Source organism: Musca domestica, unplaced genomic scaffold (genome assembly GCF_030504385.1).
Source record: "Musca domestica strain aabys unplaced genomic scaffold, Musca_domestica.polishedcontigs.V.1.1 20, whole genome shotgun sequence".
Lineage (NCBI taxonomy): Eukaryota > Metazoa > Arthropoda > Insecta > Diptera > Muscidae > Musca > Musca domestica.
In genome coordinates this window covers 763,604-783,992 of record NW_026712250.1, presented here as the reverse complement: position 1 = coordinate 783,992, position 20,389 = coordinate 763,604, and the positions used below count along the sequence as shown (strand labels likewise).

Here is a 20,389-nt window from a genome sequence, read left to right as displayed (position 1 = left end):
TCCTAAATGTCCTTCAAGTCTTCTATAGAAAAATATATACACCATATAAATGGGAACAGGATGTGAGAGCAAATTAAGGTTCTATTGGGAAAATATTCTAAAAAGAACTTTCACATGATCCATCCATATTGTATGTTATGTTCTATAATTACATCAAGTAGCAAATTTATTTTTATTGAAAATGTTATCGCACACACCTATTATTTACCAAAACAAATACTCTCTGAGTAATATCGAAAATCATCTCATAAAAAGTAAAAAAGAGAGGAAAGAGAGTTTGTAGCAAAAATAAAGTAAACATTTAGCCACAATAAAAATATAAATACGCAGCGTTCAAATGAATTGTGATATCAGAATGAAACCTCTCCACAAGGTAGCCAGTACCAGTTGCATTGGTGCTGTACCCAGAAAAATGTGATAAGAACGAACGTTGGTATGGAAAAGCCACAATGTGCTGAATGAGCTGAGTGATGACGACAATGATGATGATTCACGCCACTACCGAATAGAGACTTGTAAATATTTTGCCACAAACCTCAACACAACAAAAACACGCCAGTCTCAGTTGAGTATCTGCTCTCCGCAGTTATGTCGATGTTTGGCAAGGAATTCGAAAACGATTGGCCACCCAGTGGCATCGATAAAAACCTAACAAAATTCGGTCAGAAATTAATTGAAAAATGTCGTTCGATAGAAAAGCCACAAGCGAAAAATATTGAAATTGAAGATTTTTTGGAGAAGTCTTCAAATTTTCCAATTGATGTAAGTTCACATTGGGTTTGGGGAATAAACTCCACCAATTTAAACCATCAATTCTGTTTAGTTTCCCATAGATAGCTGCCGCATCAAGTCCCAGCCTGCAGAGCGTTACCCAATTATCAAGCAACAGATTGTTTCCGCCTATCCGTTGATACATGAAAAAGTCATCATTTTGATAGCAGATTTTTTGGAGCACAAACTTAAATGTGGTATGTATATCACAAATGAAGTACAACATATGGCAACTCCAGCAAAAGGAAGCTCCAATTTGTTTGCTCGTGCAAGAGCTTTAGTTTGTTGAGGTTATGTGAACAAGTTTTAGAATGACTGTTAAAACAAAGAAATAATTCAAATATAAAGGCATATGAGCATAAATGGTTAAATTAAAACAAATATGAAAATAATATTCCAAAAGGAAACGGAGATATTTCCTAGGGGTGAAAACATTCGCATAATAAACCATATACAAATGAATACATGCAGATTTTCTCAATCAAAGACAAAGCAAATAAAGCGGATCAAGCAGAGCTAATATCTCTTGAAAGAATTCCTCTGCTTACTAGCTTTTCGTTTTCAGAGTTTTTTAAGGTTTTCTCTCCAAAATAAATTAATTCAATTACTCTTGTCTCCCCTATTTCTCCCTTGACAGGCTCTGATTTGGAGAAACGCCTCTACAAAGGCATGACACTAACAGATTTTATTCAAAGACTTCTCACCAAAAGATGTGTTAGTTTCTTTGGTGGAGATGATGATTACCTGCTATTGGATGCTTATACGGGATTTGGCCCCAATTATAAATATGTTGGTAGCAAAGATGAAAAAATGCCATTGGTCTTAAAGACTGTCCTCAGCTATGATGAAGTGAAGGTAACATTTTTTCCCAATATCAAGCAAGCAAGTACTGCGTTAATTAGTGTCGTTAGATTTCAGCTCTACTTTCAGTTTCCTCATTCAGCGATTTCATCAACGATGGCAATCGGGCCAATTGCGGCAAGCCCATAGGTGATGCGACAAAAATCGAACGTGAAGGTGTTGTACTGGGCATGATTGGTGCCCGATTTGAGCGCAGAGAAGTAATGGAATATCAGGATATAATTATATCCCAAAATCAGAATGTAAGAGAAAATGGCTATGGCCTCAAGAGTTTCGAAATGCAAAACCAAAAACAGAAGTCCTTGTTGGAACGTCTAAATCCTCTGAGAAAAATTGATCAACTGGAGAGGTTGCAAGATTATCGCCGTATATGGAATAAATTCTATGAAGAATATGACAACCTCTATGAAGATGTTGTGAAGGACGAAAATCCACGCTTTGGCGACTCACTCAATCCCTTGCTAAAATTTGACAACCTGATAATGAAGAAACGATATGCCATAGCCTTTGATATGCTGCTGTTGGAGTCGGAAAATCGAGCCAAACTGGCTGGAAAATTAGCCTACATACATGTGGTGGGTTTCGGTTTGGGTGTGTGGCGAGCAGCCGCTCAGCAGGAGAAAATCTTTTTGGAAACTTTTAGTCAACGTTTAAACAAATTGTTACCTCAGCTGAATAGTATTGGAGTGGTGCACTTTGCCTGGTTCAATCTAAACGAATGGAAGGACTTGAAGAATGGTGGATTCTTGAAATCAGATAAACATCCCTGTGGTGGCATTCGAACGTTTCTGTGCAAACGAAATCCCAATGACAAGTTGGTAAGTTGGTTACTTGGCTTAAAAGCTTTAAATTAACCCGGATTGGTTTAAGGAATCTCCGGATTATGAGAATATGTTGTTGGTGGTAACCTATGCCTGGGATGGCAATGCCTTGCCAGGAAATGAATTTTGGGTGGTATGAATGAATGAAAAATTAAGAAATGTTTCCGAACGAAATGAGTGATTAATTTTCTGATTGCAGAGGAAACTCCAGGCCTCCAATGATCCATCTACCGCCTGTAGCACTTTGATAAGTGAGCTCCACAATCCCCATATTAATACGGAATATGTGTGTGGCAATAATCTGCACATTGCCAGTGCCGACCATGGCATATTGCACATCAAGGACTATTTGGATAGAATCAGCAGCATCAGTGGATAACCCTGTGTTCTAGCTTTCAATATAAACTGAAAAATTATACATTAATCTCATACTTTTTTTAAATAAAATTGTTTTTGTAAAAAAAATGATAATTTCAATTCAAAGTTCGAACAGGATGTAGATATTTGGTTTATGATTTAATGGTTAGTTGAGTTTGCACTGAAATATTTTTTGATGACGCTGCGTGATGAAGATTTTAGTGCAATCATAGGTATTCTGTATTGCATATTTATAAGACAATTCTTCTTCTCCACAAATTCTTTAGATATAAAATTGAGTTTTTTAAATATAAAATTATATTATATCTCGCATTCTGTCTGTTATAACTCGAGTGTATCTATTTTAAGCTTTAATCGAACGTAAACGATTTTTAAAAATTTTATAATTTTTATTTCCAAAAAAAAAAAACAGAAATACGTACTTTTCCCAAAATTTAATCAGGGGTGGGCTTTTCTTTCCTTCAAACCAAAATACCCAACTACAAATTCAAGGCAACCAATGAGAATGCAGCCGTTTTAACACCCTCCACTTAGGGTAACTGCCCACCCATCCTTTCCTTCTATGACAACTACTTGAAAAAAGCTTTTCTTTGGGTACGAAAGAGATGGAAGAGAAAAAGCTGTTGTGGCACAGAGGAAACGGAAGATGAGCTACTCTTTAGAAACAAAATGGCTAACGTTATTTTGTGGGTGGCAGATTACCGTTAAATTCTACAACATGCAGCAAAAGAATGTAAGAGCGAGAGAGAGGGTGCGCGCGAGAAACACACACAATTGCAACTGGGAGAGTGTAAATTGAAATATAAACGGATTTTAGCAAACATTTAATCCTTACCCTCATATTCTATATATTGCAGCATTCTCTATCACCGGTGGTGGGTGGTTATGCTGCTGTGGCGGCTGTGTTCGCTGCCGTCTTTAATCCATCGTATCCTGCCAAAAACAACAACAACTTTATGGCGCTCATCACGTCATAACTGTCAGTGTTTATTTGTAATTCGTTTAACGTTGTTTAACTTTTAAGGACACCCATCCATTCTGGATCTTTTTTTCCTGACTTCTGGCCGGAATGCCATAACGCTTTCGCTAAGAGTTATAAACAAAAATTAACGTCTGCGGTGTTAGACAGTTGTTCATTTCGCGTTGTCGCATGCTCAACATTTAACGGATAAAACATAAATCGCAACTAAAACGCAGTTTAAAAGAATTTCAAAACCGACGGAAAACGAACAATTTTTTCGACTAAAAAAATTTAATCCAAGAAAAAATAAATATTTGATAGCTCAACTTTTGATAACTTTATAAATAAATAAATAAAAAAACTATAAATATCTATCTACGATGCACAATCAAAATTCCAAATCATTTTTGATTCGAGATCTTCTTGGGGATTTAATAAATCATCAGCAACAAAATAACGAAGATGGTAAGACTACGGTTTACTTTGAAAAACTATCAACGGTTAAGACACAAAGGTCTCACATATCAAATATCTTGAAATGTCTAGGTTGAAATAAAAAAGGAAAAACAGCAGATGAAATCAATACTTACCCACCTAAATCTATTGCGCCATTGATTAGTTTAATAACTAAAGACAGGAAGTTTCAAAAACGTGGATTTGTTCCGTACAACCTTGAAGAACAAATCGGACAATGTAAATCTCCGACGGTTTGCTGGTTTGCTTTCAAATCCGCAACTTCCAATATTCAAAAAAATATTGGAATATTCAAAAAAAATCGGTTATAATGTCGATAAAATCAAAATACCGAATATCGGAAGGTACAGTTATATGGGGGCTATACGAAGACGTGGACCTGCACAGACAATTTTCTATCGTAGACTGTAGTATCAATTACGAACTTTAAATATCAAATTTGAAACAATTCTGGTGAAAATGTCCCTAAAATCATTAAAATACCGAATATCGGGAGGTACCGTTATGTGGGGGCTCTACGAAGACGTGGACCTGCATAGACAATTTTCTGGGTTAGGCTGTAGTATCATTATGAACTTCAAATATTTTATCAATCTACTTCAATTCGTTCGGAAGCTAGAGTGATATCCACAGACGGACGGACATCGCTAAATCGACATAGAATTTTATGCTGATCAAGAATATATATACTTTGTGGGGTCTAAAATGTGTATTTCGAGATGTTACAAACGGAATGACAAACTTAATGTAACTTCCATACTATGGTGGAGATTATAACAAAGGTCAGCTGAAAATGTACACCTTCTGAGGTGATGGTGCGGGCCGCCATAACAGCCGATGGTCGCTCTCCGCTCGTATTAATCGACAGTGACATCAGAATAAATGCCGATTGTTATCGCGAAAATATTCTGGAGGGTGTATTAGAGACTTGGGCACGCAAAGGTTTGCTTAGTTCGATTTTGGCCCTAGGCGCTTTTGTTCTTTTACGAAGAAGCCAGTCTATTACTTAAGCCAGTCAGAAAAGCTCTTTATGTACTTCCACCTTAATTCTTCCACGCTAGCATGGTTGAAGAATAAAGGTAGTCGCATCGATACAGCTGGTGGGACAATGAACTGTCAAACCAATTATGAAAATGAAATTTTTGAATAAAAAATTATTCAATTTTGTAAAAATTGTTAACAAATGCATATCAGAACAACCTCTGATTGAAAAAAATTGACATATCAATGATTCTAAGGGATGATGTATCTACCTATATTCTTCTACCATACATGCTAGTACGTATGACCCCCAATAACACATATCTTCCATCTCAGGCAAATTTCGTTAAAAAAATAGTTATTCTTTTTTTAAAGTAAGCCTCGGCACTTGTCGCTAATATCCTAATAGGTCATCTAATCTAATATATCGAATAGGTCATCCAATTAGACAAAATGATTTTAAACCGTATTGTCAAGATGTATACCGGTAGTATTTGTTTATTGGTCAATTTCATCCTAAAGTGGGTTTCCTATAGACCATGGACCCAAAACAATGCAGTTGATAGCAATATTTTGCCTTCTAGTACGTTTAGATTATGTATCAAATAAATCTTCCTTAAAGGGGCTAACCCGTCGGGGAAAAATTAAAGGGCCGGAAAACGGACATCTTTCAAACCAATATACAAGCTTAACAAATTTATTTATTTATTTATTTTATTTATTTATTTTTTTTTTTTTTTTTTTTTGTAATAAAAACTTTTCAATGATTGCGTCATTATCCGATATGCATACATGTTTCACTATTTATTTTTTGGGTAACGGGATAATTTTTATTAAAAGATAAGAGTGCCTTAAACATATGTAACAAAAGTTCTTGACAGTCAATTAATTCAAATAATCATCGTTTACAATTTTTTGATTTTGATTTTCGAGTTTTTATTTTGCAATCACGATTCTGATATCATATCAAGACACCTATCCACCCGTTGCCAACTTTTAAGTCATCTATTTTTCTCTCTGAATTCTGCTGTTTTATCCAACACAATTTCATTGTTTTTATTAGGTTTATATTTTTACTACTTTCTCCTTTCCACTTAATATACTTAACATACTGAAGAATTTCAAATCATACACACAAATGTGTACGATAGAAATCTTGAGGACATCTCCTCCATTAGGGATATGTAAAACGCCATCCGTTGGCATCGGGATGACAAGCTCCACAAATATACAGAGTAGAAGAAGAAGAAAATAAAGATCTAACTAAATACGAGTTAATTGTGTATTTAACATTTAAATAGTTGCTAATTGTTGTTTAGTGCCACACACTTATGTCTGTGAGTAGGATACTTGTCACCGTCAGGCACAACGCCATTGCATTGCCGTTGTGGTTGTGGTTGGTCCTCTCATGACAAGTTTATCTCTAATTCATGTTCTGCACTCTATTAAAAACAACACACACTCTAATTAACATGGCATCATTCTCTTTGACATTATCCTCTCACGCACATACACCCAAACACACACTCACGCCCACAAGAATTCTTACTCTCATTCGCTTTCAACTGCACACAAAATGCCACAGGCCAGTTCTGATTTTGTTTACATGGCCGAAACAAGTGCATGGGAGGCGAGGGGAGGGGGTTGGGTGTAACGTTCCTCTCAGTTAATCCTGGAAACGAATCCTTATTGTTTAACAATATTGCAAAAGTGCCGTAAAGTTGTGGTTATGTCGAGGCAATGAATAGCCAGCCAGACATTATTTTACATTTTTAATTGCCGTATGATTTCTCTGGGTACAAAAGCAATTTCATTTCTCACTTGTCACCATGCTTGGGGGCTAAAGGCAAACGACTACCCCGCTCCACTACTGTAACGTTCCCCCCCCTCTACTCTACGCGTTGGTGATAAATGAATGCGAATGCAGCCGAGCCAAAACAATTGTCATTTAGGGCGTTTTCTGTTATTTTTAAAAGATGTACGTGACAAATTGCTCAGAAAGTTGTTAACATATTTACATCGTTTTCATCAGGAGTACCCTACACGCTTATGGTTGGTGATATGTGTACTTTTGTTACAGATTATTGGGAGACAATCAATCATGGTAGAATTAAGAAGGTAAAGAGAAGCAATCATACAGGGTGAGATAAAAAAAAACTACAACAAAGTCAAACGCCATAATTTTTACATTTTTTTTTTTAATTTTACTGAATGAAAGCAAAAAATGTCGGAAATAGCATCAAATCTTAGAATAATTTTAGATTTGTTCGAATTGGTCATCTTTGGCACGAGTTATGGCCTACTAACGGCCAATGAAACCGTCACACGCTGCCCGAATGTTGCTCTGCGGTATTTTGGCCCATTCCCAGCGAAACGCTTGCTTGAGGTGATCGACACTTTAGCATTTTTAGTGCCAACCTTGCTTTCCAAAATACTCCAGACACAATAGTCCAACGGATTGGTATCATAAGATTTTGGTGGCCATTGTGCGCTGGAAATAAAACGAGGAACCTCATTTTGTAACAATTTTTGGAAGGTGCGTGCGGAGTCCTGTTGGAATGCCCAAGGTCTGCGGCCAAAATGTTTGCGTGCCCAAGGCTTTAAAACACCCTCCAGAATATTTTCGCGATAATATTCGCCTTTTATTTCAATGCCGCGGTCGATTAATACGAGCGGAGAGCAACCATCGGCTGTTATGACGGCCCACACCATCACCGTGGCCGCCGCTTGTGTTCTGGTGGCCAACCGAAGGTGCACATTTTCAGCTGACCTGTAAACACGATCATTTTATTTGTGTACAAACTGCTGGACAACGAATGTTTTCTGATCGACAGTTTACCACTTTCGGCTAAGCGGAGCAACTCTTTAGCTCTTTTGAGTCTATTTTCATTCTGTTGCGGTGTAAGTTCTTGCACTTTTTGGAATTTCAATGGCTTTACCCCGAGCTCATTTTTCAATATTTGCCGATTTTGGGAATTGAAAATAATGAATGAAAAATAATTGGAATTTGTAAAAATTGTTGAAAAATACATATCAGAAAAACCTCCGTCGCATGAGAAAACATTTAAAAATCTACTTATTTTTGACAAAACAATTTAAAAATTTTGACATATCAATGTTCCCAAGCTGTGATGCATATGCCTATATTCTTCTACCATGGAATATTTCAATAAAGTAGGGTTATGTGACTTATGTCGTACACCCTGATACTTATACAATACAATAAAAAGTTTTTGGCTTAAGGCATTTGCTTTATTATTTATTTTGTTGTTGTTTATTCCACAGTTTAATCTGTCATCCTGCTTGATTACATTTCAATGGGTAGTGTCTGTCTATTTGTCTAAATGTTGTCGGTACCATAATTCCAATTTGCTATGGCTTGTGCACTCCAGCATTTAGCTACTGAAGTTTTCGTTATTCGTTTGGCAAGCTGTGGTTTCTGCTACGGCAGATGTTAATTGGTCTGTTGATGTCCTGTGGTTTCTTCGTTCCATTTTTTTGTTTTAAAATGGGGTTGTTGACGAATGGGATATTGTTACTTAACAATAATTTAACATTTTTTGTAAAAAAAGACACATAGGGTTACAAAACATCCATAGAAAACTTCTGATTTATGCGGAAATTCATTCACGATTTTAATGTAGAATCTTAGAAAATCGGAAAATCTGAAATTTTCTATCAAAATTTAAATGCTACTATTTCTGGATTATTGGCTCTAATGAGATGGCCAGACGATGACTTAAGCCAGTCTAAACCTTAAGATATGGATTGGAGTTTTAGGTTGGCTTATTTCGGCCCATACTTGTTCATCCTATGCTTCTTTTTTCTGCAAAGAAGCCAGCCTATGACTTAAGCTACTCAAAAAACACCTTATGTATTTTCACGTCTTTTCATAGTTGCTGTTGCCGTATTTAAAACCACACACTTGTCTTAGGAAATCAAACAATTGGTATCATTTACATCAGGAAATCCACAACACAATAAACATATGTACAGCAACTACATTTACACATATGTATAATCACACACGCATATTTAAAAGCGATTGATTGCCAATTCAGATTTTTGCAACTTTTATTTTGCCGTTGGGCACTTAACTTCCAAACCCCTTTTAAAATCATCCTCAAAAAATCAACCCCCTTCCTGAAACCACTAAAACGCACATATCCCATAAAATGCTTGTTTTCACAAGTTCGCATGTGTACCCTGTTGTTTGAACAGGGGATTCGGATAACGAAGGAAATCATCTTTAAATCTTTTTGGCAAAAAGTCACGTCCAATCAATTTATCCTTTCATGTCTCAGGGAAGTCGCTTCTACACTTTGTCGGAGTCAAGTAGCAATTATTTTCCAATAGATTTTTATTTATTCAAAAAAAGGGGGCGAACATATGAGTATATTAGGGCACATAGCACCTTGTAGACTTATTAATGGATTGTAAGGCTAAGTGTGTAGAGATGTCTCTATTAGCATCTTATTTTGTCTTAAATTAAGCTGTATGGGCCAAATATTCAATTAGAGCCGGAGATACTGTTTTTGTCCTTATTTTTCGCGGTATTTGTTAGATAAAGAGTCAGAAAAGATTGCAATTGGAGATGAGACAACAATTACCAATGGCAGAAGAATAAAGGTAGATGCATCCATGGTACAATGAAGAGAAGGTAGGCCAACTTTGAAAACATTGCAAGTATAGAGGTCTACCTGTTTGGCTTGTAATGTCAGAATTAGTATCAAAACAATACAAAAGCAAACAACTTGTTGCATTGATTTTGAATAAATAATTAAAAACCGCGAAAACTGAATGAAAGGTCAAAATTTCTTTTCAAAATCATGTTCTATATATCTCTTATGGTTTATTTCGCGACAAAAACTGTAGATTTTGTCGATGCATACGTTGCAATAAGATTTTTGAAAACACCCAAATTTGAATATTTTCTGAACATTTTTTATTATTGAAGAGGATACACACACATAAACAAATTAAGTTGACATATTAAGCCAGAAAAATAAAAAAATTAAAATCATGTGGTAGTTCTGCCCTACCTTGAATTCATTGTACCATGGATGCATCAACGCTTGGGAACATTGATATGTTAAATAATTTTAAAATTATTTGTCAAAAATAAGCAGATTTTTAAATACGACGTCAATCGGAGTCTGTTATGACGTGCATTTTTCAACACTTTTTGCAAATTTCAATATTTTTCATTCAAAATTTTCAATTCCTAAATTGGTGTGACAGTGAAAAGTCTCATTTATTTTTCCCATATTCCTTTTTAGTATCCATATAGGATTGCTCTGTTCCAGAACCTACAAGAATCTACAAGTATTGAAATTTTTAAACATGGTAAACATTACCATCGTTCTCCACTAATAAAAAACCGTTGTTTTTATAAAAAACAACAATAAAGGGATAAAGGCTGACCATTTTGCAACATCGAAATTTTTTTCGATATCTTTCCGTGTTCCAGAATTTTTTTCGATATCATAAAGGAAAATCGGGTAGAATCTTTTAAACTCTTGCACTTCTGGAAAAGACCATATCCAGGGTGAGACAAAAAAAAATCTGTAACAAAGTCAAACGCAAAGCAAAAAATGTCGGAAATAGCATCAAGTTTTAGAATAAGTTTAGATTTGTTCGAATTGGTCACCTTTGGCACGAATTACGGCCTTCAAACGGCCAATGAAAGCGTCACACGCTGCCCGAATGTTGCTCTGCGGTATTTTGGCCCATTCCCAGCGAAACGCTTGCTTGAGGTGATCGACACTTTGGTATTTTTTAGTGCCCACCTTGCTTTCCAAAATATTCCAGACACATTAGTCCAACGGATTGGTATCCGGAGATTTTGGTGGCCATTGTGCGCTGGAAATGAAGCGAGGAACCTCATTTTGTAACCATATTGGGTGGCGCGTCCTGTTGGAAAGTTTAAGGTCTGCGGCCAAAATTTTGCATGCCCAAGGCTTTAATACACCCTCCAGAACATTTTCGCGATAATATTCGGCATTTATTCTGATGCCACGGTCGATTAATACAAACGGAGAGCGACCATCGGCTGTTATGGCGGCCCACAACATCACCATGCCCGGCGCTTGAGTTCTGGTGGCCAACCGAAGATGCACATTTTCAGCTGACCTGACCTCTTTGGCATGTAAACACGATCATTTTGTTTGTTTACAAACTGCTGGACAACGAAAGTTTTCTCATCGGAGCGGAGAAAACCAAATTCGGCAGAATGAAATATTGCGATATGTTCAGCTCACGAGCCATTTTTCGGCCACTGCGACGCGGGCTTAGATCAAGTCGCTTCTTTACTTTTGGAACCATTTCTGCTGATGCTGCTGTTTTCTTCCGTATCTAAACGCTCTATAGATCTGATTAAATAAATCCGGAAGAGGCAAACAAATCTTGTTTATCAGTTTTAATAATTCTGTACCTTCTCTGTTTACATCACAATGCGGCATGTAGTGATTGCAACCCGATTTATTTTAAAGTCAATTTTGAAATCTCGGCTATAAATAATCCGAATTTGGAATTTCAACTCCAAATTGGTTTCCATAGCCCCGCAATAAAGTGATGTGCAATAATTCAATGAATGATAATTTCGCATATTCACATCTGCTGACGTCATAATTTATTTATTTAAATTACCAACATTTTCAGGACACATGTTTGACCTTTTTTTTCTGCTACAAAAGAAAAACAAAACCCACTTTGGAATCATCTTCGGCAAACACGTGAACATAATGATTCCAACTGTGCCCTCCATTAAGGCCATAATGCCGAGCTCTTAGTTTTCGTCTGCCAAGGCACACATGCCGCAGACAGGATACAAAGGAAATCGCCGGATAAAAATAACACAATTACCGCACAATACAATGCTATTTTTATAGAAGCCCAGTTATTTCAAGGAAATAGTCCGAGTGAAATAAGTTTTGCCTGCGGATTTGCCCAAGTACTCTGCAGCGCCGAACAATGGGGGAAATGGATGATGCGCAGGTTGAAGATATCATTCAATGTCCTCCATGGATGCTAAAGTCAAATCGATGAATTACGAAGCTTTTGGATGAGTGAATGACGTGGTAAAGTGGTGGTATTGGCAGGACATATGTGTGTGTATGTGTGTGTGTGGTAAATAGACGTCTAACAAACGCCCACTTGAGAATGCATTAAATCCGAGTACATTTCAATTGTTGAATTGTCTTCTAATGATTATGTCCCGAGTGGGTTGCCTTCACAAGGGGTATTATTATTTTTAACCAAAAAAAAAAAAAAATCTAAAAGCCTTGTAGGTGGTTAAGCGTTTACACGTGTCGAACTGCAGGATAGTTGTTACAAATTGTATGGAAATCAAAGTTACCATCATCAATTATTTTCTTTTTGCAGATTCAGATTTGTCCGACAACAATTCGGATATAGACATCGAAGATCGTTCTTCACCCGACTCGGAAGCCCTCAACTGCCACTATGCTGGTGGGGGAAATTCCATGTCAAATGGCCATTTCAATCTGAGTAACAATGAGTCCAGCCTAGATTCGTCAAGTTATCAAAACGAGGCCGATGCCGCTGCAAATGGCCAGACACAGGGACAAACAAATTCCAATTTCCTGCATGACCCCAAGCTGAATCTGGTAAAAAGTGGTCGCAAGCCGAGGCGTAGGCGCACAGCATTCACCCATGCCCAGTTGGCGTACTTGGAAAGAAAATTTCGTTGCCAGAAGTATTTGAGTGTGGCCGATCGCAGTGATGTGGCGGAGACATTGAATCTATCCGAAACACAAGTTAAGACTTGGTACCAAAATAGAAGGTATAAGGCCCCAACCGGATTAGAAAAAAAAACAATTTATAGCTAATATGAAATTATTTTCAGAACCAAATGGAAACGTCAAAATCAGTTGCGTTTGGAACAGTTGCGACATCAGGCCACAATGGAAAAGGAATATGTGGGCGATGGTTCTGGAAATCCGCTGGGTTGTTGTCCCCCAGGCCTGTCATCGTTTAACACCTCAAATCCTTGCAATTTTTTAACTTCGGCAGCTGCGGCAGCCTTGTTCCGCAACGTTGGCTATGTTCACGGATGTCCCCTGTAAAAGTTGACCAGCATCCACAGCAGCCCAATGGAGTTTAATGTTAACTGGCCACAAGCAAATTTTTATTGTTAATTATTAATTAATTTTTAAATACATTCTGTAAATAGTTCAAGGTGTACAGAGTTGTTGTACCCTTCGAGAAAAAATCTGTGCCAACGCAGTGCAATATTGAAATTAGTCTTTAAATGCAAAAAAAAAAAAATAAATACATATTTATTGTAAAATATTAAATAAAATAAACCTGATAACAAGATTGACTTGAAGCAATATAAGAATTAAAACTGAAACTTTGTCAGTTAGGTAAGTAAGCTATCAGGAAAGATTATTATCAGACAATTGGCGACGCCGACTAAAATTTTCATCAAATAATATTTTGCCTCCGTAGGAAGGGCATAGAGTGATCTTTTAGATTCCCCTTCTCCTCTCAGAGAGAAAAAGAATTATTTTCGCATTTGTATAAATCTAGCACCAGCACTGCTCGTTTTTCCAAAAAAAAAAAAACAGTCAGAACTATATTCTGTCAAAATTCAGTAAAATTTTTTTAAAAAACGATCCGGATATCGAACACAATGGTCATGTGCATGTTTTTATTGCTAAAACTAATGAAAAGGAGAAATTAAATATTCGCTCTGAGAGAACTACTCATCCCGAAAGTACGTGAACGTAAATTTTGTAAAACTGTTAGTGTGGGAATACATAAAGCGCTTATTTGGTAGGCTTGAGTCATCGGCTGGCTTCTCGGAGGGGAACAAAAGAGTTTTTGGTTGACTTAGTTCGATTTTGGCCCTTTGCTCCTTTGTTCATTGCCGAAGAAGCCAGCCACCTTTACATTTAGAAGGCCTTTCGTCAGAATATACATATTTTCTCCCGATTTCTATAAAATTTTCCACCAAGTTTCACGGCTACAATAACGGCTTCCTGGCTTCATCAAAAAAAGGAGTTTAATGTTGACTTAGTACGATTTTAACTCTACGCTCCTTTGTTCTTTTACGAAGAAGACAACCGATGACTTAAGCCAGTCAAAAAAGCGTTTTATGTGATCTCACCTTTAGATTTCTCTTTTTCCTTCTGAGAGAAAAATAATTACTTCCGCATTTGTATGAATCCAAAACCAACTTTATTTGTTTTTTCTGGGAAGCAGCCAAGACTGTATTCTGTCAAAAATCAGTAAAGCTGTTTAATAATAGGCCAGACTTATAACTGAACATGTGAACAAAATGACCATCTGCAGGTTTTAAAGAAAAAATTAGTACAATAAAGAAATGTGAAATTCGCTCTGAGAGAACTCCCTTAGAAAGTGCGGTGCTGTACTTTTTTCTCAGCCTCACTTTTTTCTCGTAAACTTTCCCTGCCCGTTTAAGGTAGAAAGCGACATACTTATTACTTCTGTACATGGTAGAAAAATACAGGTAGACTCATCGACACAGAATTTTGGACAATGAAACGTCAAACCAATTTTGCAATTGAAAATTTTGAATGAAAAATTATTCAAATTTATAAAAAAAATTGAAAAAGCATATTGTAGGTGTGTCTGGTTACCCTAAAATTTGTAACAGTTCATGCTAGACAGATTTCTTCTTACAAACACTTTCAACTCTTCTTCTTCTCCTTCCGGTTATGAAATTTTAAACCACTTTTTATTTGGAAACACGCAAGCCCAATTGTTTTGTTCTTGATTAATTGTTAATTGTGCGTTCTTATTTTCTTTAATTTGCAGACAAATTGCTTTCTTTTGATAAATCAGCTGATTGCCTGCAAGTTTTGCGGGGATTCTGTCTGTTTACTTTTCACAGTTTTCTTACAAAAGAGAAAAAAATTACCTTACTCTCTCAGAAAGAAGTTGCTGCTCAATTCCTGCATGAAAATTAGCCAGTCATAACTAATAACCTCCGATTGATGTCGTATAAGGAAACATATATAAATCTACTTATATCTGAAAAAAAAAAAACTTTTAAAATTTTTGACATATCAATGTTCCCAAGCGTTGATGCATCTACCTGTATTCCTGTACCACTGGTCTATATGATAATTTTTCTAGGATTACTCTAAAACGTCTACTGACAAAACAAAGCAAATAACAATTTTTGAAGTAAATATCAGTTAAAAATTGTTAAATAAAATGCTTACAATTGAAAAATAATAAAATTTCAAAATATTGTTTGAATTAAAAACCAATGACTTTCTGAGTTCCATTGCTCTTATGAGTATTAATTGAATAGCAAATTCTTAAAAATTATTGAGTAATTGGGGATAGTGTTCTTACATTGTTATTTAAAAATACTAAAAATAAAAATAGGTAAGCTTATCATTCCGGAAAGACCGAAAGAGGATTGGGAAAAATTCGAAAAACTTGAAGTAGAGCCCCCCCCAGATTGAAAAAAATAATCTTGGAGTACATTAAATAACCCCTTTTTCTCTGCAACTAGCAAAATGTTTGAATCGATGTTGTGTTTCTCTAATTCTGACTGGCCATCAATTTCCAGCCAACCATGGCTCATTTTACATATTCTCTCTGACTCTTACTCTGCCTCCGGCCGATGCCTCTCAACAACAATAACAACAATTATGAGCAAAATAATGATTATATGAATACTTACTTGTTCGTGGTCGTTTTAAGGAGTCATTGAAACTTTGCAATCGAACCAGCCAACCAACCAACCAACTGCCAACCCAGCCACCCACAACAATGTCTCACAACCATTAACCTAGCATCTGCCCTCGGGGAGAACAACCAACATTGTAATGTCGATTATCTGCTCATTAGTGTTTTATTCTGCAGAGCACTTTTGACTTCCGTTACAAACAAAACAATAATAACAACAACAAAAACTCAACGTTTGTTGAGATTTTTAAATGCAATGGTGGTATTTTATGCAAAACCAGCATGAGGGGAATAAGAGTTGGTCGGTGAGAGCAATGGAAGGGCATCATTTTATAGGATTTACAAATAATGACAATTACGAAAGAAGGGCATACATATGTCAAGTAAGGATGAAATAGAAGTCTAAATATATCTCGTTGCGTAAGGTTATTACTATCTAGGGGACTCCAACATGAGAAGGACCTCGGAAGTAATCAGAGAGATATGAGAGCAGCCAAGATGGTAAGAATCGGGGAAAGTGCAATTGCTCGAAAACGATTCATGGATCTCAGTAAGTGGAATATAAAATTGTATAGAAGTGGAAAATAGATGGCGATTGAAAAGTTTATCTTCCGGATTGAGAAAATGCGAAAACGGTTTAATATATCCCGTAGACAGATGTTTTATGGTTTTCATGCCTAGTTAAAGGTTTTGAAGCATAATGATACTGACAATTCTTAGAAGATAATGCAGAAAAGTTTTGATACTGACCGGGTATTTTGCACAGACACCAACTACGAAAAAATACGAGAAATTATGGTTTATAAACACTTTCAAGAAAAAGACATGTAGGTCATTGTAGGTTAATCTGCCTTAGGTTGTCCACTAAGGATAATGCCGAAAACCCGAAGCATTACGACAATTTTCTCGTTTCAAAAAAAAAAAAAAAAAAAAAAAAAACTTAATTGTTCCCTTTTTAAATAGCAACGATTTTAATTGTTACACAACTAGCATTGTGTCGTAGCCACTTGTCGGTGATATTTGTTGGTGTGAGCGACAAAACTCTGTTTCCTCAATTGTTTCGGTTTTCATGCCAAGATGATTTTTGTTCCCTCTCTCTCTCACTCTCTCCCTCTTAATTCCCCACCAGTTAGACGTTTCAAGTGGTTGCCAACATTTTTCCATGCGAATGTTGACGTTGAGAAAAAAAGTCATCACAAACGATGACACAAAAACGCGAGGAATGACGTTTATCATTCAGCTCAATAATAAAGAACCATTAGGCCTGGCTGGATGTGTATCATAAAAAAATCCCACCAAAAAAGTCATTCCATTTTTGTTATTTATTCCGTTTGGAAAAATACTACGAATTGTATTTATCCTCTCAGCCGCAAATAATTTGCTGGCTGATAGCTGCTGCTGTCGTCTTTCTAGGTGAAATTCATTCGCTTATGAATGTCACAGTTTATGTCACATGACATGCAGATGGAAATCGTGAATGGCACATAGGTACCACCGACAATTACAAAACGATTTAGTTGGAGGGTTGTGGATATGAAAGGTCGCATCATCTAATATTAAAAACAAATCATTTATGAATATTGGCTAAATAAATAAGTTACTAGTAGTTGCGGCAATAACAACAAATTATAAAATAAATTTGCAATTTCATGCTTTTTAATACCAATTTATCTGATTTCCATGTTTATTTGGAGGAGGCGAGAAAAAACACATTCTGCTGCAAACCCATTTTATTTTCTTCTGTTTTTTTTTTTTTGTCTACCAATTTTTTCTTGAAGTATTCATTAATTAGCGTTGCACAGCTCGTTAAATAAGTTACACAAAAAAAAGCTCGGGTTTTTCTCGTTTAGATCCTTTCATTGCACCCTTCTCTGCTCGATTCATGGTTTTATTATCCTTATCATTGCTTATTCATTGCGTTTACATTAAACGCTTAAATGAGAGAAAAAATTTGCTTCCACTTGAGGCCCACCCACGGCTACCGTGGCATCCGTTCATTTATTCACTCTTTTGCAGCAGCATCGACAAACAGTTTGTGGCTGTGTTAGTGAACTCCACAAGTCCTTACAACTACAACTGTAAAATAACTGTCTGCCACTAGAGGCAACATTGCCAAGTAACTGGAATTACCGTTATTTCATTTATAACTGAGGCAGGCTCCAGATTGGTTCAATGAACAACTTTTGTACTGGGCTATGTAAAAATAATACAACACCAAGGTTACCAGATCTGAGGAAATTTTTGATTTTTTTTTTAAGTTTTCTGAAATTTTATGGAAAACAATTTTAAAATACTGATAGAATTTTTAATTTTTATAACACAAAATATGTGATGTTATTTCATGTTTTAATATAACTGAGAATTCCTAGTTTAAAAACTACGATATAGACCCATGACCATGCTAGAAGAATACAGGTAGATGCATCAACGCTTGGGAACATTGATATGTCAACGTTTTTAGAAGGTTTTTTACACGACGCCAATTGTTATGACATGAATTTTTCAACAATTTTTATAAATTTCAATATTTTTTCATTCAAAATGGCCAATCCCTGCAGCTGCGTCGATGCGACTATCTGTATTCTTTTACCATGGCATGTCCTATGTGTGTTTCCAAACACAAGAATGCATTTCGACATCAAATTTGTCGAGCAGCTGGTCTTGATGGGGAACCCAATAATTGGGCCATGACCCGGATAAATCTTCTGTTTCCAACTTTTTTTTGAAAATCTGGCACCCTTTGCAATCCTCTTTCCCAACACGACACGACACTAGTCGCTTCGGCGTTCAGTACCCTTTTAATTTTTAACGTTGTTGCTTGTTTTCCGGTTGGCTACATTTTTCGACTTCCATTTTGTTTGGTGCTCCCCCGCATGCCACTTCTCCATTTACCACACAGGTCTCCAAAAGCAACCATGTTTACCATCACTCTCACATCACTTGTAACATTGATTGTATGGGTTTTCTATATAATTGTGCCTTCCAAAGGAGGGAAGGGAGCCAACCAACCATCATTCTCGGATAACTCCTCTCCATTTTGCTGAGAAGTGGTTTGTAAAATTTCTGTAAAGCTGTTTCTCTTCCATTCAAATTCAGATGCAGTTGTGAAGTATGGCGATGAGGATGATGATGTTGTTGTTGTTTTTATTTTCCATTGCCATGTTACCAGCGGGACTTTGAAGTATCTATAGATTTTTGTTATATAATACATTTTTGTTGCACAGCAAATTTATTTTTGTTAACGGATGAAATAATTTGTTAATCGCAATAGAATTGAAGTGACTGACAACGGAGATTGTTATTTTTTTTGGGGGCTTCTTCTATCCATTCCATTACCATTTATTGACCGCTTGGTTGATTTTTCAATATTTTCATATTTACTGTAATAAAAATTAATTGGAAGAATCGTTGTAACATTTCGAGTGGACTGCAGGAGAGTAGGAAATGAATGTAAATCTTTTTTTGAGGACCAAATGTTTTGAATATAAATTATAGATAAGATCTAACTACAATTTTAAATTAGCTGTGGAGATTTGAAGACAATCTACATTCCTGAGATCTCAAAAGTCAGTTTCCACATTGTGTTAGAGTCATATGTCAAGTGTTTTTTTTTAATTACAATTATCATTTTTGTAGCAGACTTTTAGGCGTACACAACAATTATTTGACTTAAAAGAAACCTTATCTTTTATAAAATATATTCTGTACAAAGCTGTATTTTATATTTTATTATTATATTTCACTTTAACTATGTATATATTAATATATACAATATTATAAAGCATTTTCTTTCAGATTATAAATTGTGTAAAACTCCCACGGTAGAAGAATACAGGCAGATGCATCAAAATGTCAAAACTTTTTAAATGTTTGTTTTTTTTTTCAAAAATAAGTAGACTTGTATATGTTTTCCTATACGACACCCATCGGATGTTATTATAAGATGCGTTTTTTTCAATAATTTTTCATTCAAAAATTTCAATTCCAAAGATTTACAAAAAACACTTGAATATGGAAGCTCTTGGTATAATAAAGTAGGTAACTTTATTTTAAAAGAGCATATCCAATTTTGCATTTTCTGAAATTACCTAGCCAAATTTAACTGCACAGAAAACAGCTTCCCATCCCTGAATGGTGGAATTAAGAAGGTAAGTAGTCATTTCGACATTATGAAAGCTATGAAAAAAGTGATAGAGTTTCGATGAAATAGTTAAATTTTCATTATTTTTATGCTTTTTCCTGTATCTGCCTCACGAATAAAACAATTTCACACCCATTGCACTTGTCGCGTTCGCTATAGATAAAAGTATAACAATTAAGGATTTGATACATAATCTCTGCGGCCAAACGATGCGTACATAACCTAACTCAAATCTTGATGGCCATATCTATGATAGGGGGGGTATAACAATTAGGACAATTTACAGCTAATTAAACCTGAACAACACCACTT

At 35.9% G+C, this 20,389-nt stretch overlaps 2 protein-coding genes and 1 long non-coding RNA gene across 4 annotated transcripts; 2 read left to right on the top strand and 1 right to left on the bottom strand.

The window, feature by feature from the left end:
* Window positions 1-342: 342 nt before the first annotated feature.
* On the top strand, window positions 343-2,910 carry LOC101890579 (uncharacterized). Its single transcript, XM_005177300.4, has 6 exons — window positions 343-762; window positions 824-968; window positions 1,409-1,626; window positions 1,683-2,450; window positions 2,503-2,586; window positions 2,653-2,910. The coding sequence occupies exons 1-6, from the start codon at window positions 589-591 to the stop codon at window positions 2,830-2,832; spliced, it is 1,569 nt and encodes a 522-aa protein (XP_005177357.2). The 5' UTR covers window positions 343-588; the 3' UTR covers window positions 2,833-2,910.
* Window positions 2,911-3,269: 359 nt separating this feature from the next.
* LOC101898413 (homeobox protein B-H2) lies at window positions 3,270-13,552 on the top strand. Of its 2 annotated transcripts, XM_059122308.1 has the most exons (4): window positions 3,270-3,621; window positions 3,689-4,257; window positions 12,631-13,051; window positions 13,115-13,552. In XM_059122308.1, the coding sequence occupies exons 2-4, from the start codon at window positions 4,173-4,175 to the stop codon at window positions 13,332-13,334; spliced, it is 726 nt and encodes a 241-aa protein (XP_058978291.1). In that variant the 5' UTR covers window positions 3,270-3,621; window positions 3,689-4,172; the 3' UTR covers window positions 13,335-13,552. The 2 variants fall into 2 exon arrangements, with proteins under 2 accessions (XP_058978291.1, XP_019895718.2); XM_020040159.2 differs by lacking the exon at window positions 3,270-3,621 and having other exon boundaries at window positions 3,673-4,257.
* Window positions 13,553-14,628: 1,076 nt separating this feature from the next.
* LOC131802298 (uncharacterized) lies at window positions 14,629-15,421 on the bottom strand. Its single transcript, XR_009342131.1, has 3 exons — window positions 15,332-15,421; window positions 15,155-15,267; window positions 14,629-15,086 (listed from the first exon to the last, which is right to left on the bottom strand). It is a non-coding gene; the product is annotated as an uncharacterized LOC131802298 (long non-coding RNA).
* Between the last annotated feature and the right edge of the window lie 4,968 nt (window positions 15,422-20,389).